The sequence below is a fragment of the Lichtheimia ornata genome, assembly GCF_029851405.1.
Source record: "Lichtheimia ornata isolate CBS 291.66 chromosome Unknown scaffold00032, whole genome shotgun sequence".
Taxonomy (NCBI): domain Eukaryota; kingdom Fungi; phylum Mucoromycota; class Mucoromycetes; order Mucorales; family Lichtheimiaceae; genus Lichtheimia; species Lichtheimia ornata.
In genome coordinates this window covers 244016-269876 of record NW_026695352.1, presented here as the reverse complement: position 1 = coordinate 269876, position 25861 = coordinate 244016, and the positions used below count along the sequence as shown (strand labels likewise).

At 44.4% G+C, this 25861-nt stretch overlaps 6 protein-coding genes across 6 annotated transcripts; 3 read left to right on the top strand and 3 right to left on the bottom strand.

Moving 5' to 3' along the window:
* Positions 1 to 478: 478 nt before the first annotated feature.
* On the bottom strand, positions 479 to 3405 carry O0I10_006949 (uncharacterized protein; the record flags this gene model as incomplete). Its single annotated transcript, XM_058486971.1, has 19 exons — positions 479 to 484; positions 545 to 614; positions 677 to 805; positions 856 to 908; positions 961 to 1096; positions 1161 to 1336; positions 1402 to 1419; positions 1478 to 1636; positions 1693 to 1809; positions 1880 to 2032; positions 2100 to 2144; positions 2208 to 2462; positions 2523 to 2597; positions 2657 to 2732; positions 2788 to 2877; positions 2946 to 2992; positions 3053 to 3115; positions 3176 to 3290; positions 3359 to 3405. The coding sequence occupies 19 exons, from the start codon at positions 3403 to 3405 to the stop codon at positions 479 to 481; spliced, it is 1830 nt and encodes a 609-aa protein (XP_058342306.1).
* Positions 3406 to 4524: 1119 nt separating this feature from the next.
* Positions 4525 to 6619, top strand: O0I10_006948 (uncharacterized protein; the record flags this gene model as incomplete). Its single annotated transcript, XM_058486970.1, has 7 exons — positions 4525 to 4653; positions 4711 to 5138; positions 5234 to 5376; positions 5491 to 5707; positions 5791 to 6100; positions 6162 to 6313; positions 6379 to 6619. The coding sequence occupies 7 exons, from the start codon at positions 4525 to 4527 to the stop codon at positions 6617 to 6619; spliced, it is 1620 nt and encodes a 539-aa protein (XP_058342305.1).
* A 410-nt stretch (positions 6620 to 7029) lies between these two features.
* Positions 7030 to 8154, top strand: O0I10_006947 (uncharacterized protein; the record flags this gene model as incomplete). The annotated part of the gene is made up of 6 exons (XM_058486969.1): positions 7030 to 7105; positions 7189 to 7223; positions 7289 to 7390; positions 7459 to 7497; positions 7562 to 7637; positions 7691 to 8154. The coding sequence occupies 6 exons, from the start codon at positions 7030 to 7032 to the stop codon at positions 8152 to 8154; spliced, it is 792 nt and encodes a 263-aa protein (XP_058342304.1).
* Positions 8155 to 15684: 7530 nt separating this feature from the next.
* On the bottom strand, positions 15685 to 16437 carry O0I10_006945 (uncharacterized protein; the record flags this gene model as incomplete). The annotated part of the gene is made up of 1 exon (XM_058486968.1): positions 15685 to 16437. The coding sequence occupies one exon, from the start codon at positions 16435 to 16437 to the stop codon at positions 15685 to 15687; it is 753 nt and encodes a 250-aa protein (XP_058342303.1).
* A 1262-nt stretch (positions 16438 to 17699) lies between these two features.
* O0I10_006944 (uncharacterized protein) lies at positions 17700 to 21486 on the bottom strand (the record flags this gene model as incomplete). Its single annotated transcript, XM_058486967.1, has 4 exons — positions 17700 to 18954; positions 18996 to 19765; positions 19817 to 20535; positions 20727 to 21486. The coding sequence occupies 4 exons, from the start codon at positions 21484 to 21486 to the stop codon at positions 17700 to 17702; spliced, it is 3504 nt and encodes a 1167-aa protein (XP_058342302.1).
* Positions 21487 to 24003: 2517 nt separating this feature from the next.
* Positions 24004 to 25483, top strand: O0I10_006943 (uncharacterized protein; the record flags this gene model as incomplete). The annotated part of the gene is made up of 4 exons (XM_058486966.1): positions 24004 to 24152; positions 24228 to 24631; positions 24694 to 24982; positions 25177 to 25483. The coding sequence occupies 4 exons, from the start codon at positions 24004 to 24006 to the stop codon at positions 25481 to 25483; spliced, it is 1149 nt and encodes a 382-aa protein (XP_058342301.1).
* Positions 25484 to 25861: the final 378 nt, after the last annotated feature.

The following is a 25861-nucleotide window of genomic DNA, read 5'->3' as shown; positions in this document are numbered from 1 at the left end:
TCAAAGTGAAAACAATCATGACCGAGACCTTCTTTGTTTACTGGTAGCCATAACGAGCAAAAAAATGAAGCTTCATTCTAATCATGTGCAAATGATCACTTTATTGCACTTGTTTATCGTTATGATCCTGGTTGTAACATGCTGTTGTCTATTTCTACATACCGAGTGATTGTATTTTCGCTAGTATCACTGAAGAAGCTCGTCAAGTGACTGACCATTGGATTGAAAGCGTCAAAGCAGATATGTTTATACTGTGGCGAATTATGTATATGATCTCACAATGAGCATTTTCCACATACGCAGTCAAAAGATCATCACACGAATTACGCTGCAAGGATTTCACAACCATCATTGGTAGCCACATTGGAATTAAAATAGGTCTAGGCCGTTATATAAGCGGTAGAAAGCAATAGTACTTTTAACAAACAAGCTAGCTATACTCAGGCAACAACTATCTTCATTTTCATCGACGAGAAGGTTATCCCTAGAGAAAACAACATTAGGTCCACAAATTGTAAGTCTCTATCTGCCATTGAAAGCCTACCTCGAATGAATTGGCCTTGTGCTTTGGCATAAATACAAAGTCCTCTGGTGCTGGACCAAGAAGGCGTTCACTACATGGAATGAAAATACAATCATCAATTGCAATCCTTTGCACTGCAACAATAACCCTTACCTTAATTTCACCCAATCCGATGCTCGAGGGCTTGCCATCAAATCTTCCAATTCATCTCTGCCACGGAAAGGTGGTGCGCGTTCATTGATACGCTGTGGTAAAACCTCCAACAAACCAGCAGGAATGTAGCTAGACATTTCAATGAGATTCTTGCCGTAGATGAATCCACACAAACATACCGGTATAAGAATGATTGCCATTCACAAAGGAAGCGTCTTGTGGTATTTACACCCTAAAGCCAACATGTCAGCAAATTGTAATTGGTATCTGGTAAGATTACTTACCTGGCTGTCAGTTCCCCAATGTTCCAAACCATAATCACAGAATCGCTTCAGCATCTCAAATCGTTCCTTTGATGAGATATCCCAATGACGTTGTTGTTTGATTTCATCAAAGATCCATGGCTTGATGAGAGCACCACTATGTATATAACCCATTTGTTACTATCCAATCCCATTCATCATACATAAATGAGTACACTTACCGGCCGATCATGATGCCATCAACACCGGTCTCCTCCTTATGCTTGTTGTAATCCTCAAAACTCAAAACATCACCGTTACCGTAGATTGGCATATTCTTGGATAGTTGCTTCACATCACGGATGAAGTCCCAGTTCGATAATTTGGTGTAGCGTTGTTGGCGTGATCGGCCATGGATCTAGTTGACATGATGTCAGCTTTCCCTATCCTTCCAATCACTTTGCCTCTCATGCAAACACTTACAGTTCCCAAGCTGATGTCCTATGGTAGAGTATATTAGTCACAGCAACCACACGTAGCAAAAAGTATATATACATACCAAGCTTTCAAATACAGGGATTAATTTTTGGTTGGTCAAGACGCCGTGTTTGATACCGGTTCTGAATTTGACAGTGACAGGGACGTCCAGCATCCTACGCATGCCCTTCAAAACTCGTGTCATCTTTCCCTTAGACTCGGGGAGAGCCGAACCAGCACCCTGTTAAAGTGATTAATAAGGACACCTTTCGCTATACACCGCCCATTCACACTCACCGTGTTGAAGACAAGATCAATGGGGCATCCCATGTTGAGATCCACAAAGTCGACATCAATCTCATCATTAATCACCTCGCAAGCTCGAGCAACTTGATCAGGTCTGGCACCACAAATCTATATGAATCACGTGCAATTTAATAAACAAGGGAGGGGTGCATGGATCACTTGGTCTGTGCTCACTCACCTGGATACCAAAAATGTCCTCTGATACGTGACGCTTGGTCAATGCCCATTCAGATTGTTGTCCTTGTAAGAGATTCTTGCAGAGAGCCATTTCACCACATGTGATGTCGACGCCATATTCCTTGCAAATTCTTCGGAAGGGCAAATTGCCAACCTACCATTCATTCATACTAATGTTAACAACCCAAAGAAAGTATCATCAAAAGTGCTCCATTACATACCGTGGTCAAAGGTGCAAGATAAGTCTTGTTTCTAAAATCAATCAACTGTAGGATACACCTATTAGCTCCACCATTGTTTCATGCACTTTATCCAACAATGCCACTTGCCTTTTTGTAGGGACGCTCTTCATCAATAGGACCAACTTTTGGCTCCACATTCATATTCACATCAGGTAAATCTGCATCAATCTCTGGCTTGGACGAAGAATCGGTAGCTGGCTCAGCCTTTTCTTCAGCCTTGCTTTCCTTTGACCCATCCTCAGTCTCCACATCATCAATCTTGCGTTTCTTTTGGGCACCAGGCTGGTTGGCAAGTTCGGCTTCCATCTCTTTCAAGAACGCAGTGGCTTTGGGAAACTCATACTGGATGAACAACATCATGTTAATACCTTTCAACTTCCATTTCACATCCATGATGCTTACCTTTCCCTTCATAAGAGCCTTTTGTGTTTCGGGAGAGATGCCATTGGTTGTGTAGACAGGGTTCTTCTTGATAAGCTATGGATGTAATGGGATTAGCTGCCAATCCTATTATCATCACTCCTTGTAATCCTCACCTCCTCATTCTTGATAAGGTTACCATCCGCATCCATGTGCGCCTTGAGGAAGCGGCATTTGTAGCCATGGCGACAACTATCATCTCATGAGAATCCATACCTTATCCAAATCTTCTCATTCATCACCATACCTTCCAAAAAGATCAAATTGGATACAACGATCACCAAGATCAGCTGGCTTTGTCTCGAGGTACTTTTTCAAATCGTGCGAGAATCGGCATCTAAATAATCCAAGATTGAATGAGTCTTATGCATGCAAGATGGTGCGTCCTTCATTGTATGTACTTACTCCTCCTTGAAGATACATTCTTGATTGGCAGCCAACATCTTACAGATCTAAACCATAAAGTCAGCATCCACTTTTGTAACAATATCATGCATGTGCCTGATACGTACCTTGACTTCATCGACAATGCGCTTTTTGCCTCGTTGGCCCTTGTTGGCACCACGAGTATTCCTCTATAACAACAATGTCAATAACAAGGGCACTTTGATACATGAAGCAAGCATTCACTGTACCCTCTTCTGGTTGTCACCACCACCAAACCTTTTGCCTTCAGCGTCGTCGTCGCCGAAAACAGCGTTGGAGCCGTCTTCGTTGGAGTCATCGTCGAACCATTTCTCTTTACGGTATCTGTCACAAGGTGCATTGAAGTAAGTCAAACAGCATGATTCGGCTGGAAAAAGAGAGTGATCGCTTACTCGGGCTTGATGGGAGCCTCACCAGCCTTGCGTTCAATGGTGGCCATGTTTTTTGCAGGAATCGGTCAAAGCAAAAAAAGAAAAAGCTTGTTGCTCAGTTTGAATGTCGGAGGTCAGAGTCCATCTATGGTGGCGCCGTCAACATTATGATTGATCTTGATCCACACAGCAGCAGCACGCAATTGGAGTAACAATCTCATATGTATCGCATCCTATATTTTGAAGAGATCAATACAATGCATGCTCAATTAAAATGGGGGGGGGGTGAATGGATCTATATCATACAATGAATGAGTGATGTCCAACAATGAATGACATGAATACATTGATTGTGGCGTAGTGTATGGATGGAGACAAAAGTGATCGATTGTGGGGCAAAAGTGCAGGGACCTGAATAGTGAGATATGTTGGGATGCTGATGATAGCTTATAAGAACACAGCACAGCACCCTGAATGATGATAAAACAGGGTCCTGTGAAAGATGGGGTTCCCTGTGCCGCGTTTTTTTCTTCCGCGGGGCCCCATTTTCTTTGTCAAACGCACACACGGTCACCTTGGAGAATGAGAATAGAAACAACGACACAGCATGATTTGCTTTCATGCTCCTGGTAACACGATACGAGGCCTCCAGAATAGGAGGGATGGTCGCACACACATACATCCACAAATGTTTCTCTTCTCTCTCAGCTCATCATCTGTCATACCTACAACGACCCTGAGAACCTGAATCCACGATTACTAAGTCAGCAAGATCACGTACTTAGCCTATGTATAGGTATTCCCACACACACACACAAGCCCGCACACATTACTCACTGGATCATCAAGACGACGTCAATGGATCTATTATGCGGCGTTCAATTGAACCAATAATGAGCCACGCCGTTGGCAATATAAAGAACAGCAAAGGAGCATAAGATTGTGCGGAGCCACACATCATTCCGTGTCCATCCGCGGCTATGATGATGATCGCATACGAGTGTACAATGTTACGAAAATGAAAGAATCAACCCTGTAAAAAAATCCCTGTCATGTGATTCAGGGTCTTTGTCGCTCTTTTCTTTATATAACGAGTGGGAAAATTGAACAAGGCATGCATTAGGCTCTTTTCTCTTCCTCTTTTTCATTCTTCTTTCCCCTTTTCTTTCTCTCTCACATATTGGGAAATGTCCCTTCGTAAAAAGCTATTTGCTAATCCCTTCGTCAAGGAAGAGCCTAAACTACCTGAGGAGGTGGAGCCTCAACCTGCTGCTACGCGTTTGGAACTATGGGGATACTACTTGTATTATAATGGCGTATGTATATGAATGATCTTTTAAACTACCCTATCGACTCACTATGATCATTTATAGGACAATGGTTATGTGATGTTTAGTTATTTGCCAAACATTTTGCAATACCTCGCGTATCAAGCCGGCTTTAACCCTGCTACCCCGGATGTGCGTGGGTGTGATATGAATGACACGATGGCTCCGTGCAACGTCCACTGGCTGGGTGGATCCATTCCTGTATCCTCGATGGTTCTATATCAACAAGCGATTGCATTCTCGATCCAATTTCTTTTATTCACCACATTTGGCAGTTTGGCAGATTATGGTAAATGGAACCGGTATATCCTTCTTTTGGCAACAGTGATTGGTTGTGCCTCGCAAATGGTGCCAATCGCCTTGGTCAATGACGATGGTAGCCATTGGGGTGCCATGATGGCTATTCAAATTGTGGCTCTGATCTCCTATGGCACATCATTGGTGTTTTACGCCGCTGCTTTTCCGACTTTGAGGTAAAGAAAAAAGGTTGTGGGGAATGATCGGGGAGTGTTTTTGGGCTGCAACAGCGGATCACAGGTCAATAACAACTTGTATCACCATCAAAAAGTGACAATTTGCCGGTTGTCCGAAAAGCCCGAGCTGATCCATCTTTAACGGAAGATGAAGTACAAGCCGAGGTCTCTAAATGGAGAAACTATGTATCTGCTTGGTCCACTACCTTCTCCAACATTGGCTTCTTGGTGATGACAGGTACAGTAACAACGACCACCACCATCATGCGAGTCCTATATTTGGTCAAAGGATTGCACAGCCAAAAACGAGTCATCTGATAACAACCTTGGGTTTATTTTAATATCTATCTAGGTGTCCTATCTGGAGCATCCTTCTACCCATGGGCAGGTGGCGGTTACCTCGGTGATCAACCCATCTACAACTTTATTTCGGCTGTTGTCTGTGGCGGCTATTGGGCTATCAACGCCATTCCTTATCTCTTTTTCCAACCCAAAGGCCGTTCAGGACCACCTCTTACCCGTGGCAATCATTTCACTATTGGATGGATTTCTATTTTTGAAGCGTTAAGGTACGTATTGTTATGCGTCTATGTTGTGTGAATTTTATGCATCAAAGCCTCTTGCTGACATGTACACATGTTGTTGTTTGCAGAGAAGTACGACGATTGCGCTATCTATTCTTGTACATTTTTTCCTATTTCATGTTTTCCGATGCTGTTAATACCATCAATTCCATGATCTCGATCGTGCAAGGTGAAATTACCAGCTTTTCAGCCCAGCAAGTGACACTACTCAATCTTATCTCGGCGGTGTGCTCCATCATTGGTTGCCTCATATTCTTGGTTATTTCCCAAAAGTTTGGTGTAAAGACTAAAACCAATCTCCTGATCATTCTGACGCTTTCGGCTGTCGTACCTGTATGGGGATGCTTTGGCATTGGTCTTGATAACTTTGGTATCAAGGTAAGACAACAGCATCATGATGGTGTGATTGTCATCTCACGTGTGCGTATTATGTATGTAGACACGATGGGAGTTGTGGGTGTTTTATGTATGGCAAGGCTTATTTACAGCCCCCATCTATGCATGGCAACAAACGATGCTGGCTGAGCTTATTCCCAAGGGACGAGAAAACATGTTTTTCGGTTTATTTGGTGTCATGAACAAAGCCTCTTCGTAAGTGTAGAGTAGTTGATCCAACAGTGACATCAGCTGATCCTTTGCATGATCATGTATAATAGGTGGATCGGGCCCATTGTTATCGGTGCCATCACTCAACATACATCCAATCTCTGGAAGGGCTGGCCTTTTATCCTGGGACTCTTCATTGTTGCCATTGCCTTGGTTATCTTAATTGATGTTGACAAAGCCAAGGAGCAAGCTGAAGCCTATCGCAAAACACATGTGAGCAGTGATCCAATGCGTGTCGCTGCTGACGAGCCCATCATCACTGAAAAAACGATTGATTACAAGGAGGAGTGATCAAGGACGCTTCACACACATAGCATACCATCATTGTGTACTAGTATTCTACCACAGGGTCAGGCTTGTGCATGTTGCCATGACGACTCAGCTAACCTTTTATTATTACATTTCATCTCTCTATATATATTGTTTCTCCCTTCTTCTTCTTTGCGTGTACTATTATACCTCTGCACCTTGAATTATTAATAAACGCCATCTTTAAGAAAAGCAAACCAACTCCTTTTGATGTAGTTCTTCATTCTTTTGCACGTGATGTGTAATCATGCTGTCAACAGATAGGTGATGATGGTACTCCCATGCTTCATTTTCACTTGGTTGTGACCTCCCGACTAATCCGGAAAAAGGACGACGAGGGGCCGACTTGATTTCACCTTTCACCTTTCGCCTTTCCTTTGCAAATACCCAGAATGGGCAAACACAAGAATGCTGGTCGCTCCCTGTTGGAGAGCTTCATGTACTCAAATGGTGACATTGGCGACAACGGTAAGCTATAATGACTACAGGGGCAAAAGGGGCTATGTGTGTAGTATGGGAGATCGTTCACTCAATTACGTAAATGAATACAGGTGAAGAGGAGCAAGTACCACTTCCAGATTCCATGGTATGCGTCTTTTATTCGATATATACAATGAATGCAACTCACGTCTATGTATGCCATTATCATAGAGAGCATCAACACTATTGGAGCAAATCGGCAAAGAACGATCGTGGACCGATGATCAAATAGACCGTGACCTCAATATCTTGGATGACAATCGATTATACTTTGTAAGGAGCTGGATGATGGGTTCATTGTTTCTTTGGCATTGATATTGACTCTTCAATGTATGATTTAGGTGCGTGATCTCCGTGCATTATCCAACCATAGCTGGACAGTACGTGTGGAACGATGAGGATGTGCTTGTGTTACTCGCGATCTGAACAATATCCCCGTAATAGGTGATTGAATTGCTGCCACTCGTTCGGGATCTTTTGCGAACAGCTGTCGACCCTGACTGGGAGAGACGTTATTATAGTAAGTATCAGCAGGTACCATGGTGATGATGTATACTAATAATCCCATGTTAGAAATCAAGGATAAAGAAAAAAAGAAGAAGGACAAGAAGGACAAGAAGAAGAAAAAGTACAAAAAGAATGATTTCAGCAGCAACACAATGCAGCTTGGTGAACCTGTGATTGCAGACGATGACCGCCATGAAAGTGATAGTTCGTCTTCATCCTCCTCATCATCATCAGCCAGTGACAACCAAGACGAGAAGCAACAGAAATCCTCTGCATCAGCAGCAACCGCATTCACTGGACGACCCATCAAAGCTGTAAGCTCTAGCAGGATCCATGTACGCACTACGGCGGGGAAAATTTATGAATGCGATCGTCGCTGTCCTCACAAAGGCGTTGACCTGGCAACATGGGGCCAAGTATTGGGCAACAAACTCATTTGTACAAAGCACAATTGGCAATTTGATCTCGATGGTTCTGGTGTCGGTCCAAAAGGGCGAACTGTGCATCCATGCAGCGTTAATGATTGGTAGAGACATGATGGAAAGAATAGCAACTACAAAAGCCATGATTTTGAATAAATTGGTTACGTTTGGATGTATACTTTGGATACTGCATTAGTGCAAATGGAATATCATCTTAGATGAAAACAACGATCGATGCGCCATGTCTTGTAATATACCCATTTGCTATGCTCTTTAATCAATAGGCTAGCTCGCTTCGTTCGTAAACCTTTTGATTGCTTGTTGAATGGCTTAATACTATCTATGGCGTAATGATGTTACGAAAAGTTTACACGTTTACGCAGCTGCATTACAACCTCGTAGCATTCACCTTCAAATAAACCTGCAACCCTTTGCTTTATTCATATTTACAGTAAGGGACTATGTAATAAGATGCCCTGGAACAATGTTCTGAACAGCGAACTAGTCAGCTCAACAACAATGCACAGTACCATATTCAAATTCCAATTCATAGGCTACCAGCTAATAGCCCCTTCCACGCATTCCCAACTGCTGCCCAATCCACTCGTGTGAACGATTGTCCTGCTCCAGCCCAGCAGGCTCATCATTCAACTTTCTCAATCCGAGGGGATTTGGTTGAGTTATGCTCAAACACAGAAGTATCATCCAATATGAGAAAAACCATTTTGCAAAGTTATTTGTAAACTGCCAGCTAATAGCCCATTCGTCCCATTCACCTTTGTTGTCCAATCCAATGCATACGAACGATTGTCCTGCTCCAGCCCATCATTCCCATCATTTAACTTTCTCGATTCGAGGTAACCTGGTAGTAAAGGCAATGGCTGTTGTTGGATCATCATTATCATGTAAAGTGTAAAATGGCACACACCCTTTTTCTATACGTCAGGATCATTTCTTTTATTTGCGTGTACCTATTGTCTATCGTGAGGGTGATGATCATGATGGGTGGATGGTGTATGTGGGGTAATTGATGAGTGGCCTCAGTGTAATAGCAGTAGGGGATTTAAACTTGGGGGCCGGTAGCTCCACGACTTGAGACAACGCTTCTCTTCTTTTTCTCCCACCCCTGCTTATTCCATTCACGACATCTCGATCAAGGTAATGTATTATCAAAGAGTGCTCTTGTTGGCTGTGAGGTGTTAATGTAGTTCTGAACATGCATTGTCAGGGAGTGAGTGTGTGTCCAAGTGCTGAGGAATGAGCGTGGTTGGTGGTTGGTGGTTGCCATGGCGATATGGTTGCTTCCTTTTGCTCGTTGCTATTCCCGGTCTACGCTTGGTGTCAACAGGTACATTCAGAGTCCAATGTTGCAGCCGAATTGGTTCCATTGATGCGTCAGCTTGTATAGAAGAGGGCAAGTTTGGTTTCAAGACGTTGGCTGGTTTGGCGTTTTGTTTCGGCTCAACTATACTACACCATCGTTTTCGGTTTCCAGTAACCAACAACAACGGGTCTTTGTGTATATGGAAAAGGCAAGTACAATGAAACAAACAATGAAAAGAGGCGTTTTATTGTACGTGTGTGCTAATAATGAATTGAATAGATTTCTTTGGTCAGGCAATGCAACTTGGGGGCATCATCGTCATCTCTTTGGGCTCAAGTCCCAGCCTGTATCAAGTGGTCGCTGCGTCGCTCTGCACTAGCCAAGTGTGCTGGAAAAGCTTCTTGGAACGCGTCCAGGGCTCTATAGGCCTGCGTTGAGTTGAGGATGGGTCGGTGACGATGGGTTTTTGGAAGAGCATGGTCACCGTGTTGAGGTAAAAGGGGATTTGCAACAGCTTATGGATTGACATCAGTGGCAACCAACACGCTCTTCTCGTGATAGGCTCGTTCTTTCCCCTCAGGATTTCTTTTCATGAGGTGGGAAATGATTGGAAGGATTGGGGATCATTCTTTCTTTGGAGAGGATGAATGAGGACAACTATGTGCCTGGACTCTACTCAAGTGACGTCCTTCCTTGCCATGGACCCAACTGGCCTTGTGTGATTCGTGCAGTGCTTTCTCAAAGACAAGGGATCGCCCGACGCTTCTCGTATGGTGGGTGATTTGGTTTGTGAATTGCTTCTGATTTGCTTTCTTCCTTTGAGAGGATCGCCTAGCGGTATCTAACTTGGCTGCTTTTTATTTATAGAGACGACCATTATGATGATACCACATTCACAGCAATGACGATTACGATGATTACCACATTCACAACAATGACAATGATAACGACAACGAGATTCAAAAGGAAACCTGCAAGATCCCATTCTTTTCTACTTGCGTGTTTTGGATATTGGTGATGAGCAGATTGACGACTGTAGACAAGTACGAGTACGAATACAATGGTGACCGAAGACGAAGACGAGGATGATAGCACTACTTGGACTTTGCTAGCTTGTGGATTACATAATGTAGCTTGGAAGATGGAATAATAAAGGTGGTTCGCTTATGTATCGTTCATGCAAGAAGTATATGCCTTTTGTGATACAATAAGGAGGAGTGGGATGACATTGAGAAGAGGAAAAGTGAACCATCAATAACATCTTACTGCCATGTCCGTGCGCACTGAATTCATTATTGGGTCTACACGTACAATTTGGTTTATGCAGCTCGACTTTTTCCTACATCCAAATGTGTTATGGAACCATTATTATTGCCATTGACACACCTTCCTTATTGGATGATGTATATACCCCAACTTACATACATACCTTCCTAAAGACAATCATCATCACCATCCATTTGTGCAACAAACTGTGAAGGACGTGCGTGTGTAACCACCACGTGCCATTTCACTCAGGTCACCATCTTTCCGTTAATGCAGCCGACACCATCCAGCATCCACTAGGAGAAAGCAACTCCACCACGCTTACAGCATATGCAAAACATAAAGGTGCCTGTATCTTTAAACTTTACAATGAAACGTGGGGTCTTTAATAGAACCATGTTGCTCGGCGGGACGAAAGCGATCTTGTGTCAAACTATTGTTGCAATGCGATCTTGCACTGCCGTGATGCTCAGCGTGTACACTAACTAAGCACCACACACAACGGACGCCGTATACAATGTACATGGGGATAAGATGCACAAGGGAGACTCTCACATAACGTCAAAGAATAGAAAAAGCGTGCGTAAACGTCTCCTTCATTCAATACCAATAGGGTAAAAAGCGCGTTGACAATACCGTGTCCATCCGTACCCCAAGGTATGAAATCGGGAAGAGAGCCTGTTGTTTATTCATCGTACTTCACTGGTTTATAAGCTGCATGCATCTCTAAGCTTACAATCGCATGACCGTGTGAGAGCAAATAACAGTCTCAAGCTACATCACAACACTATGAAGTCCATCGTGGCCAATCCCAGATTTCGCAATGTCGCCACCAGCCAAACTGGATCTGGGGGTCGACCTCTTCGACGACGACGACCAAAAAATATTTTTTGGGCTGTTTGCGACATTGAACGTGAAACTTGCACACAAGGTGCTGTTGACCAAGCCGAGCCCATTGCTCTAATAAAAACTACACATTTCATTGTAAAGTTTGGAGATACAGGCACCTTTATGTTTGTAAGCGTGATGCTATATGAGAAGTGGTCTTTGTTTAATGTAAAGTAGCTAGACCCTGACAGAGCAAAAGATGCAGAGGGTCGTGTTGTGTAACACAGCTACGTTTGCATGAATGAAAGGGTCAATGTATAATTACTTTATGGAGCATCTAGGAACAGGCATGCATTGCTAGCTAACGGCCACTTTTATCCAATCATCGTTGCTGCGAGATCCACTGCATGGGAACGATGCCCCTGCTCTAGACATTCATTTCCATGATTAAAGTAGGTTGATCCGAGCTAATTTGGTTGAGTTACGCTCACACAAGATTACATCGGTTGAGCTACATCGAGCGTGCTCTATGTCCAGAGTGATGTAATCTCTCTTTGACCGCAGCTCAGTCAAATCAGCTCGGATCAACCTACTTTAATCATGGAAATGAATGTCTAGAGCAGGGGCATCGTTCCCATGCAGTGGATCTCGCAGCAATGGTGATTGGATAAAAGTGTCCGTTAGCTAGCAATACATGCCTGTTCCTAGATGATCCATAAAGTAATTATATATTGACCCTTTCATTCATGCAAACGTAGCTGTGTTACACAACACGACCCTCTGCATCTTTTGCTCTGTCAGGGTCCACCTACTTTACAATGAACAAAGACCACTTCTCATATAGCATCACGCTTACAAACATAAAGGTGCCTGTATCTCCAAACTTTACAATGAAACGTGGGGTTTTGAATAGAACAATGGGCTCAGCTTGGCCAACAGCACCTTGTGTGAAAGTTTCACGTCCAATGTCGCAACTAGCCCAAAAAATATTTTTTGGTCGTCATCGTCGAAGAGGTCGACCCCCAGATCCTTACCGTTGGTGGAGCTGAGACGAGTGATGATGTGGTTGGTCTACCCAAACCGCGCTTTATTTTCAGATATAATAAAAACAAAATTTTTCTCTATGAACCTCTTTAGATCTTCTCAACGAAGCAATATTGGAACGGCAGACATCTTGTTATGAAGGGAGGGAAAACCAATTCCATAAGGAAGACCAAGGGCGGGACCCAACCACATCATCACTCGTCTCAGCTCCACCAACGGTAAGGTTGTATCTCGTTCCTAACACAACCCCCGTTGGTTCCGCTTCAACTCGTTCAGATGTGGTTTCGTTCTCCGTATCCAAGATGGCTGTCGTAATATGTCTTGAAGTAGCGTGTGGATCCGCAGGACGAAGGTAATAACGCTCAAATGTGTCTGTATATCGACTCCAATGGCCATGGTCCTTAATCTTGTCATTGGGAACGCCTCGAGCGGATGCCCTGGTACTTGCTGCTGATCGCACAGAATGAGGTGTATGTTTCTTGATGTCAATGCCTGCTTGCTCCAACATGTCCTTGATCCATTCGGCCACAGTTTTTTCCGATACAGAACCCACTCTCTCTGGTTTCATGAGATATTTCAAGAAAAGTGTATGGTTGGAAGGTAAACCCGATCGCAAATGCATGGTCTTGTCGATGAATAACAGTAAAGTCGTGACCGGACATTGTTCCTTATCTTCCACAACACCCAAAAAACTCTTCTTTGCTGAACCAGTCTTATGCCATCGGAAAAGCAATTCGACACCTGTTGCCACACCGGTATTCGGATCCTTGCAAACTTGAACATCCTCATAACGCAGGTTCCCCAATTCATTCCTTGGCCTAGCAAAAGTCCCAAGTGCCAAAAGCATCAACGTTTTCTTCTGTAATTGTGGCAAATCAAGTTGATCAGAAGGACCCCATGAACGCAACAACGTAAGTACCAAGATTGGATCCCAAGCAGGTTGCTGTGAACGAGGAACCTCCAACGTAGTCTTCTGTTTGGCTTGAAAAAACTTTTGGACCACCTTGTGTGCTGCCAATGGAGCTTGTTTGGGGTTATATAGATCGAACACCGAAGCAATGGCAGCGTGCATTTGTCTTAGACTTGATGATGCGAATGCACGGTTGACCTTGAGATATTCCACCACTTGAATGACCGTAGGATGAACAGGATGAATCGGAGGCTGTTGAGCTGTACACCATTCGACCCATATTCGCCACTTTCCATTGTATTGACGTATAGTATTCTCTCGCAAATGACCCTCCAAAAACCTTTGCAAAGACTCGGATACACCTAATTGTGTATGGTAGTGCCTGAGAAGAGCCATGCGGTCACTGAAAAGGTGCTCGATTCCTTGAGTCGTAATGGTCGTGTTTGTGTATGTTGTAACATCATTGGCCACCAAAATTGAGTCGGCCATGTGGGAGTGATGATTATTGCTTGCTTGACCTTGTCTCGAATCAGCTTCCTCATCACTTTCGGAATCAACCTCCACGGAGGATACAGATACAAGCCTGTCGTTGGCCATTGTTGGATAAAAGCATCCGTTGCTTCCGCTAATGGATCGTGATGACGGCTCCAAAACCTCTTCAGGCGAGTTGACGTCATTGATGCGAATGCATCTATCACCAATTCCACGTGTGGCCATCTCTTCTGAATCTTGTGAAATAGGTTCCATGGCAACGTTTTCTCGTAAGTTGGCACTTGAACTCGACTCAGAGCATCGGCCTTGGTATTGGTAATCCCTTGAATATGACGACAAGATAGGGTCACTGCATGTTGGTGGCATAACTCCTGAATCCGTAAGGCTAGAAGTTGAAGATCCTTGGATGCTGTACCACCCGCCTTGGTTGCATACTTGAGAGCTGTGACATTGTCGGATCGTACTAGGATGTGTGAGTTTGCGTATCTTGGCAAGTGGAGTAATAGAGCATAAAGAATCACCGTCAACTCCCTGACATTGATTGATTTGGTCTGTTGATCCTTGCTCCAAAAGCCATGGGTCTCCACGTGATCGCTTGCTACGCCCCATCCCGTATTGGATGCATCCACGTATATCACTACCTGTGGATCTGGATCCATCTGACGCCTGATTGGCAATCCCTTCGTGGTCAAAGGGCTCTCTAACCACCAAGTCAGCTCCTTCTTGCTCTCCACGGATAGATGACAAGGACTCTCCCATCGATGGTGTTTGCCTTGTAACGCCTTTGCTAGATCCCTCTGAAGAAAGCGAATTCGCAACAAGGCCTCGCCTACTGCCGGGATCATTGCAGTCATTTTCCCCAAAAGAGCTGCTATCCATCTGCACGAGTATGTTTTCCTCAAAGCTTGATGAATCCTCATGTGTAATTTCTCCAACTTCTGTTTGGGCACTCTCATTATCATCTCCTTGGTATTGAACGTGAATCCCAAAAAATCTTGTTGTATCTTGGGTACCGTATCGCTCTTCACGTGATTGATGATAAAACCCAGGTCTTGTAAATGATGCATAATCCTGGTACAATGTTGCACCAACTGTTGACGTGATTTGGCTAGGATACAAATATCGTCCAGGTAATACACCAAGCGAATGCCCTTCTCTCTCATTGGCTCCAACGCATAACGCATCATCTTTGTGAACAACCTTGGTGCTGCACTCACGCCAAATGGAAGGGAGCGGTACTGATACACCACCCCTCGATGTCTGAATGTCAAATATCTTCGTGAATCTTGAGCAATTGGGACCACCGTATACGCATCCTTCAAATCGATTTTGCCCAAATAGTCGCCTTCTTCCACCAATTCCCTCAAGGCAGGCACGCCTTCCATCTTGAAATGATTGAGTTGAATAAATTGATTGATCTTTGTGCAATCCAAGATAGGTCGTACCTTCGTTTTCTCGTGCAACAAAAACAAGCGGGACAAAAAATCGTGTGACTGAATCGGTGCCACCTCTATTATCTTGTTCGCCAAAAATTGGTTCACCACTGGATCCAACTCCCGCAACTTTGCTTCGTTCAAAGTCTCTTTCCCCGACCACCATGGGATCGGTTGTTGAGACAATTGTAGCTGATAACCCTTGTCGACCACTGATACTGCCCATTGATGATGCACATGCTTTTTCCAGTTGTGGACAAAGTACTGGAGACGACCTCCCAATGGTAGGCCATCGCAAGGAGCAGAATAGGCTGTTGTTGTCATGTTGGGTTGTGGAGTGATCATTGGTTGTTGGTGTTGTTGGAAGTGGTGGTGCTGTCTGAATGGTGGTTTGCAAACTTGTTTGTCCATGGACGATTGGTGTAACGATTTGGGAAAGACTTGACACCTCGGCTTCTTCCATATCCACGTCCTCCCCTGAATCCGTTTCCCGATTGTTGTCTTGTGGCCAAACTGGTGAGTCTTTGTTCAAACAGCTTCTTTTGAATCTTTTCCACTTCTTCTGATGAGAATGCCAAATCCCTGTCAATGACTGTTCGGTCAGTGTGGAGTCCAAGGGCTTTTTCAGCAATGGCTTTGGCATCGATGTCGATTGTCTTTGCTGCTGCAAATGTGTAGATTGCCAATTGCTTGATTTTCTCTTGTAAGCCCATAAGTTCTTCTTTGACATCAGTGTTGGGGTTGTTAATAATGTCATTGAGCTCTTCGAATAGCTCTGTTGTGGCTCTGGCTGCTGTTCGCAATCGCTCGCTGTCTTTGTATTTTGCTTGGACGACTTGTTTGCCATCCATCTTGAACCTCTTGATTCGGTCCATGAAGATAGAATTGATCGCACCACATTGGGTCCAGCTTTGTCCTTCATAGTGTAAGAGGGCTTTGGGAAATTTGTGGACCAGGGTCGCACAGTCTTCCTCGTTAAGTTGTTCCAATTCGTCGATGATTGGTTCTGGGAGCGGTAGAGGATCATCCTTTGTTCCTGCTGTGGATCGTAGGATGGATGCCAGTTGCTGTTGGGATAGCTCATTAAGATTCATAACCAAATACCACGATGCGCGGCTTGAGAAGATCTAAAGAGGTTCATAGAGAAAAATTTTGTTTTTATTATATCTGAAAATAAAGCGCGGTTTGGGTAGACCAACCACATCTGAACGAGTTGAAGCGGAACCAACGGGGGTTGTGTTAGGAACGAGATACAACCAGTTTGGCTGGTGGCGACATTGCGAAATCTGGGATTGGCAAGCTTGATCGTGAAACTTGCACCCAAGGTGCAGTTGGCCAAGCCGAGCACATTGTTCTATTCAAAACTTCACGTCTCATTGTAAAGTTTGGAGATACAGGCATCTTTATGTTTGTAAGCGTGATGCTATATGAGAAGTGGTCTTTGTTCATTGTCAAGTAGCTAGACCCTGGAGAGCCAAAGATGCAGAAGGACCTCTTTGGGTAACTCAGCTAAAAAGTCAGGACTTCAGGGACATTGCATGAACGGTACGCAACCCTCATTTTCAGGTCATACATTGGCAGCTAATAGCCACTTTTATCCAATCAGCATAGTTGCGAAATCCACGTGATGGGAATGATGCTCCTGCTCCAGACATTCATTTCCATGATTCAAGTAGCTTGATCCGAGCTGATTTGGTTGAGTTACGGTCGAACAAGGATTAATCAGCTGAGACATTCGAATGTATGCTGATGTATGGATTGATGTAATCTCTCTTTGACCGTAGCTCAGCCAAATCAACTCGGATCAAGATAATTGAATCAAGGAAATGAATGTCTGGAGCAGGAGCATTGTTCACATGGCATAGAATGGACATCAGTACCGATTATGAGGAGATGGCTGTTAGCTCGCAATGTATCGGCTATTGTCAATAGTATACAGTACCATCCTTCCATCCTTGCAGTCATGCAAAGTAGCTGAGTTACACAAAGAGGTCCCTCTGCATCTTTTGCTCTGCCAGGGTCCACCTACCTGACAATGGAGAGCTAGTCCGGAGGACTAGCTCAAACCTGACACATGAATGCTGTGATCTAATTTCTCCGCTTTATTGAGCGAGTGCAGCTAGAAAATTTGGATACAATAAAAAGTCTAATCTATAAGTCTAAATGTTCTTTGATCTATGAGCGAGCTGGAAAAGAAAAGGGAGGCGTGGGTGGGAAGATTCATGTGTCAGGTTTGAGCTAGTCCTCCGGACTAGCTCTCCATTGTCAGTCAAAGTCTCTCCTGACAATGGAGCAAGTCCATCGGTGTCAAACCTGACACATGAATGCAGCTCCAGAGAAAAACCGTGAACCAGGATCAAGCCGAAGACGATGAAGAGGAACCAGGTAACACCGAAGATGTGATATCAGAAGAAATATGACGAGAACGCCGATAGTGATTATCAAACATCATGGAGGAAGCCCAATTGCCGTGAGTGATTACATCATCAAGGGGAATGCCATGTTGGAGCGCCAAATCCGAAGCCACAGAACGCATAGCAGGTCGTCTTGAAGCCGACGATGATGAATTGATGGAACGTGACACCACATTGCGTAACCAACGAGATATGGTATCACAAGAAGCCGCCACACGAGCGTTGGTGGTACTAATAAATAGTGCACCCGGAGGACGATTAACCGTATTAGGATGATCCCGTAGAGCCTCAAATGCTGTCACCGGACACAAAGTAGCATCTTGAGGATATGGCTTGATGCGCACCACCTTAACAATACGACGACCATTCCGTTTCTCCTTGGGTGCCACCACAGAAAGATGTAAACAACGAGAGCCATCAACAAAGGAATCTTGGAGATTGATACGATGTAGATCCGATGGTCTAAGGAAACCCGTGATAGCAAGAAGGAAAACCGTCTTGTGAGCCAAATTGTATAAAGATGAATGAGCCGAAGATTCAATCGTGCGACAAAATGCAAAAGAAGGAGTCAAATCAACAGGGGGACGTTCGATTGGGACCGGTGGTGCCTCTTCACGCCATATGTTGAATAGTTGTTCGAGTTGAGAATCATGTTGAAAAAGTGATGGTTGAACATGAAAATGGATAATGGCTGTACGCATAAGCGGTAATGAATTCACTGAGTAACGAGAGCGCATGGTGGAGAGAAAATTGATGAGTGTTGCCATGGTGAAATGGTTTGGATCCACTTGCTGTGTGATACACCAACTGAGAAACTCAAGCTGAAACTTGCGGTAAGAGCGAGCATTCAGGGACCTGTTGGTTGCCAAAAGGTGATTCACCGTGTTGTCATGATATTCTAGAAAGCGAAACTTGCGCCTGAGACACTCCACACGGAAAGCTTCCAACGTGGGTTTGTCCATGGATTGGGGGTAAGAGATGATGTGACACGAGTGTGTATTTTCGGATTGAGAATGATTGGAGGACGTGTTGCCATCTGCTTGAGAAGTGGGTACCATATCGCACTCTGCCACCAAGGTACTATGACTGTGGCCGTGACTTTCTCTCTCTTGACCTTCTGCAATGCTGGGAGAATCAGATTCCAAGGTGGGTGAATGAGTGGTCTCTTGAACCGATTCCATGTCAACGTGAAGGCGTCTGTTGCCAATGCTAATGGGTCTGTTTTCCACGCCACATACTTCGGAAGTAATGCTGTGGTGCGGTCCGCAAAGAGATCGACGTCGTGTACACCCCATGCTTGTTGAAGTTGATGGAAGGTTGCTGGCAGCAGTTGCCACTGATTCTTGGCAAATATTTGTCGAGAAGCTTGATCGGCGATTGAGTTGAGGATCCCTGGGATATGTTGTGCTTGTAGATGGAGATGACGCTGAAGGCACATTTCCCAAATCGTTGTCGCCAATTTGCTCAAGGTTTCCGAACGAGTGCCTCCTTGTTTGTTGATGTATGACACTGCTGTTGTGTTGTCGGATCGGATGAGAATGGAGGTGTGGCACAGTGTGGGAAACGATTGAAGAGTGAGTTGTACAGCTTTCAATTCCCTCCAATTGATCGATTGTTGTGCTTCCGCTTGTGTCCAAGTGCCCTGCACCACTTGACCTTGTACTACACCTCCCCATCCCAGATTGCTGGCGTCCACAAAAACCCGTGATGATGGTGTTGGCTTCATGATTGATCGTCCGTTCCACTTCTCTAGGTTGAGATTCCACCATGTCAATTCGTCTATGCATTCTTGAGGAAGAGGTCGCACTTGATCCCAGTCTTGCTGATGGCGTACATAATGATTCTTGAACCTCATCAATCCTTGTGTGTACATGGCTGCTGGAAAGATTGCCATGGTTGCTGCCTTGATCCGCATTGTCAGGCTGTGAATCTTGCGAGCAGACTGAGAAGGATGCATCAAGATCTGTTTGATCGACCGCCTGAGATCTCGAAGTTTGGTGCCTGGCAACTTTATAGTCATTGAGTGTGTGTCCAGCATGTAACCCAAATGTTCTATTACCTGGGTGGGCTGGAGGTGAGACTTTTTGAAGTTCACCAACCAGCCCAAATGTTGAAGAAGAGAGATCATTTGATTGGTGTGATCTCGAGCTTCTTCCTCCGTACGTGCCATGATTAGCCAATCGTCCAAGTATGCCGATACCCTTATGCCTTGTGAACGAGCCCACTTGAGGATTGGTTGAGTCAAACGAGTGAAGAGCCAAGGAACCACGGAAAGGCCAAAAGGGGTAGTCTTGAACTGAAAGAGCTGATTTTGCCACCGGAAGCGTAGATATTTTCTTGATGTGCGATGGACCAATATATGGAGAAAAGCGTCTTGTAAATCCACTGAAGTGAGGAAATCTCCTGGTTGTAAGAGCTTGACGACATGTTGTAAGGTTTCCATCTTGAAATGAGGAGCATTGATAAATTGATTCAGTTTGCGCAGGTTGAACACGGGACGAAAGCCGCCATTGCGTTTGGGGATAACAAACATTGTGCTTCCAAAACCTGGTGATGGACTTGTCACTGGTTCGATGGCTTTCTTGAGAAGAAGATCCGCAATTTCTTGACGAAGCAATTTCTTCTGTTCTTGTGAAGGTGGTTGTGTGTAAGGATGGTGCATTGATGTAGGAGGTTGGCGAGCAAAATGAATTTTGAAACCGTCTTTGATCACTGAATGAACCCAGTTGCTGTTGGTTAAACGTAACCAGGCTCGATGGAAATGGTGAAGACGACCTCCTACTGGGAGTTGTTGTTGGTGCTGTGTTGAGTGGTCTGTGCATTGTTTCTGAAGGGGTTGTTGCTGTTTCCTCTTCGATGGTTGTTGTTGTTGGGACGTCGTGGTTGTTGTTGTTGAAAATAACGGGAGCCGGAACTGTGATGCCCGCCATCGGCATTTCGAGACGGGCCAGCTCGAAAAAACGAGTTACCATAACGCGTGCCACCACGAGGATTGGCTTCCTTGATAGCCTTCTGCAAGGCATTATGGTGGGACAACGTATCTTTGAAAGTAGTGAGATCCATTGTATATGTCTTGTCTGTTGATGGCATCTTGTACTCAGGATTCACCACCCGCAAAGCCAGTTGATTACGAGCGGAATTGACCATACCGCAATTGTGCAGCACCAAAAGTCTCAAATCATGAAGGATGGCAAAGACACGATCCAATTGGTCTTGTGGCAAAGATTGGTGTAAGACATAACCAAGGACATCAAGAGGACGTAAGACACCCGACAAGCCATACTGAATTTGTCGCAGAGTCTGGTCTTGTAGTTTCTGCGACTTATTAAAGCGTTGGTCTGCGATTGGTAATGTCTCAGGTGGAGCATACCGTAGTCGAGATACTGGCGGATATCGATCAAAAATGACTTGTTTCTCGTCATTTGATAGTGTGCTATCAAACAGTGGGAGCGACAAGGTTGGCATACGAGCCGTCAAGTGTTCATCAGGTTGCCATTCATAGGATGGACGTGAAGGCAAGTCATGAAGTTGAGAACCAGGTACCGAAGAGGATAACCCTGTCGATTGCTGTTGATGCTGTTGTTGTTGAAGGAGCTGTTGCAATAGGATTTGCTGCTGTTGGAGTTGTTGAGCCATCGCTTGTATATCCAATGTAGAGGGAGATGCATGTTGAGAGCCATCTTCCGACATAGGATTGGGAGGTGGTGAATTGTGCGAGGGTTGATCCATTGTGCGGTTTTGACCAGCGAGCGAAGAAAAAGATCAAAGAACATTTAGACTTATAGATTAGACTTTTTATTGTATCCAAATTTTCTAGCTGCACTCGCTCAATAAAGCGGAGAAATTAGATCACAGCATTCATGTGTCAGGTTTGACACCGATGGACTTGCTCCATTGTCAGGAGAGACTTTGACTGACAATGAACAAAGGCCACTCTTCATATAGCATCACGCTTACAAACATAAAGGTGCCTGTATCTCCAAACTTTACAATGAAACGTGTGGTTTTTATTAGAGCAATGGGGTCGGCTTGGCCAACAGCACCTTGTGTGAAAGTTTCACGTTCAATGTCGCAACTAGCCCAAAAAATATTTTTTGGTCGTCGTCGTCGTCGAAGAGGTCGACCCCCAGATCCAGTTTGGCTGGTAGCGACATTGCGAAATCTGGGAATGGCCACGATGAACTTCATACTTTGACACAAGATTCCTTTGACCCCGACGAGCACGTTCATCTATTAAAGAGCCCACGTTTGATTGTAAAGCTTGGAGATACAGGCACCTTTATGTTTTAAGCGTGATGCTATATGAAAAGAGGTCTTTATTCATTGTAAAGTAGATAGATCCTGATAGAACCAAGGATGCAGAGGGACGTGTTGTGTAACTTGAGTCAGTCAGCACAGGTGATGCATGATTCTTGTACACTATTTAGGAATAGTTCCTAAACTGCCAGCTAATAACCCATCCCTCCCCTTCACCTTTGTTGTCCAATCCAATGCATGTGAACGATTGTCCTGCTCCAGCCCATCATTCCCATCATTTAACTTTCTTGATCCGAGAGGATTTGACTGAGTAACGCTCAAACACAGAAGTATCATCCAAAATCAGAGAAATTTATCTGGTTAGTTATACGTAGACTGCCACTTGATAGCCCATTCCTCCCAATCACCTTTGTTGTCCAATACAATGGATGTAATCGATTACCCTGCTCCAGCCTAGCATGCCCATCATTCAACTTTCTTGATCCGTGTTGGTTTGGCTGAGAAACGCTGAAACACAAAACATCATCCACTTTCACAAAGATCATTTTGCAAAGTTATTTGTAAACTGCCAGCTAATAACCCATTCCTCCCCTTCACCTTTGCTGTCCAATCCAATGCATGTGAACGATTGTCCTGCTCCAGCCCAGTATGTCCATCCTTCAACTTTCTTGATCCAAAGGGATTTGATTGAACAGCACTCAAACAAAGAAATGACATTCACCCAATTTTAATTTGCAGCTCTTCCACTCCCAACTTCTTGCCTCTTCTTCCCATTCTCAACTGTTGGCCCCATTCAAGTATACAACTACCACCTGCCAACGATTGTCCTGCTTTACCCCATCATGTCATTCCTACGGTTATCTTGATCCGCTTTGTCTTTGACTGAATGGCAAGTCCATGGCGTGTGCACCCCACTACAACACACGCGTCTCTTGACACATGCCCTATCTTGCACATTCCTCCACCAACGTTCAAGGGTAACAGCATTCATTCCAGCAATTGTTATTAGCAAGCTCTTTACTCCATTGTCTCAAACAGCGTTCGCAATCTTGTCACCCTACTACAACACACGCTTTTGCAGACTCCTCTGCCACGCTCTAGCGAAACAGCAGCTCCTATCAGCGATGTCTTTACTGCATTGTCTCGAACAGCGATCTTTACTTGCAGCAAAATCCCTTACAACTTGTGTTCATGTGGACAGCAGATAGCCATTGTATAGAAGCAGCTTTATATACGCGTAGCAACTTGTTTCAATACATACGACTTCTTATGGGTATGGATATGGATATGGATCTCAATATTGGTTTGGAACATTGGAAGGAAGGACATGGACATAAAACGTGGGGAAGGCTATTGTGCTTGATACTATCATCCTGAACGGGTCGGTGCATCCAATTATCGTATAGTACACGCTATTCATGACAACTACTACCATCATTCTTTGTGCAACCTGTCAACCGTATACAACCATCACCCTTCGTGCATAATTCGCCACCACGCATTGAGTGCCACTTCACACGCATCCTTGCACAATGCACACTCAAAGGATAGAACCTCTCCACATCGATGGATCACCCCCATAAAAGCAATTCATTGTACCTCTCATTCTATCTCTTGTGAATTATGTTTTGATTAAAGGGCCATTTCTCAGATTCCATAATGTAAGAGACCTTGTAGTGCTTGGGTACTTTATGCATTGTATTATACAAAGATAGTAAAAGTTTATCCACGTGTAAGATAAAGGAAAAAATAAGGAAGAGGAAGGGTTTGATGGATTCATCGTGTCTTGAACAAAGGCTGTATTCAATAGTATAACTCATCCACACCACCACGGCTAAGATATCGCGTGTGCACGTGCTTTTTGTGGTCACTGCCGAATAGTTCCTTTTCTCTACTGATCTCTAGCGCGGGTATCTGAGATTTGATTAGCCCCGCTCGCAAATACAAGCGTGAGAGCTCGCTTCTTGCATATTTACATAACCTGTCGACATGGGCTTGTTGATTCGATCGTTGTTGCAACATACACAGCAAATGGGCGGTCGCTCATTGGTGCGTCGTGCCTATTCAAGTGCTTCTTCTGACATTACGGTGAATGCCATGGTGTATGGATCGTATGGCAAGCCTTCCGAGGTCTTGAGGCAAGTGTTGACACATACACACATACAATACGCGTGCCTATGTTATTGACGGTACATGGATTGCATGTATAATAGAATGCATTCTTACAAGCTTCCAGCTTTGACGTCTGATACGGTGCATGTGCGTTTTTTGGCTTCTCCTATCAACCCTGCTGACATCAACCAAGTGCAAGGCGTGTATCCCCTCAAGCCTCCCTTTGAACAGCTTGGTGAAGGTGAAAAGGTTGCCGTGGGTGGTAACGAAGGTGTCGCCGAAGTCATTGCTGTGGGTGATAATGTCAAGAACCTCAAAGTGGGAGACCAAGTAGTGATGGCTCGTAGTGGTTATGGAACATGGCGTACCCATGCTGCTGGTCCCGAAGCTGATTTCCAACCTTTGCCTGCTTCCACCAACACATCATTGATCCAAAAGGCTACCATCACTGTGAATCCATGCACCGCTTATCGTATGCTTAAAGATTTTGTGCAACTCAAACCTGGTAAGTTCAGCAACTTTTGATGGATCATGGATTTCATAAAGTTAACTTTTTTTATATTTAAGGCGATTATGTGATTCAAAATGGAGGCAATAGTGCCGTGGGTCAAGCTGTTATTCAGATTGCCAAGGCTTGGGGTATCAATACTGTCAACGTGGTGCGCAATCGACCCGAAATTGAGCAGTTGCGAGAAGAACTCAAGGAGTTGGGCGCTACCCATGTGGTCACTGACGAGGAGCTTGGTACTCACGAGATGCGTTCAAAGATGAAGGAGTGGTTTGGTGGTAAACCCCCATTGCTTGGTCTTAACTGCGTTGGTGGCAAGAGCGCCACGGAGATGGCACGTTATCTGGGGTAAGTTCAGGGCGGGTTATTCACCATTGCGGATGATTATGGTACAGCGAAAGAATGCGAGAAGGGGCATTGGGAGGAGGTTTTCCTTTATCAACGATGTTGGATGACATGGGGATATGACGATATGCATGGGAAAGGGGATAGGACACACGCTCACATACACAAGACGCTTACATCAACACATTTATCCACAGCCACAATGGTCAATATGTCACTTATGGTGCCATGGCCCGTGCTCCATTGGCTATCCCAGCTTCGATGTTGATTTTCAAGAACTTTTCTTTCCATGGCTTTTGGATGACTCGTTGGACTGACAACCACACCAATGAAGAACGCTATGAGATGCTCAAGGATCTTGTCGAATTGATGGATAAGGGTCAATTGCGTGAACCTCGCTGGACTGAGGTGGAATGGTCTGAAGGAAGCATGAAACAAGCTGCTGACGGAGGTATTCAAGGATTCACCCAGGGCAAGCAAGTTTGCTTTCCTACCAAGGCATAGAAATTTACAGCCTTTATACACACACAAAAGATCATCCAATTAAAGAGACATGAGTGACATGTACATATATGACACGTTTTGGTATCGAAGTTGAGTGGATGCTGTGGGATAATCAAACGTACATTTACGTTCATGCCATTACAAGGTTTATAAGGAGGTAGTTTTAAGACATTGTTTTACCCCGACCCATACATGCTGTGGTGGATGTTCAAGCATGTATAATGGATACCGGTTAATGTTATAGAAGAGACGCAGTAGATTGATCGGTCGTCATTCCTGAAAGAGCCGTATGTTATGTTTACTAAATATGGCGTATGATGTTGTGGATACATGGTATGCAATGTCAAGCAACACAATGAGAACCTTTTCCTTTGTTTG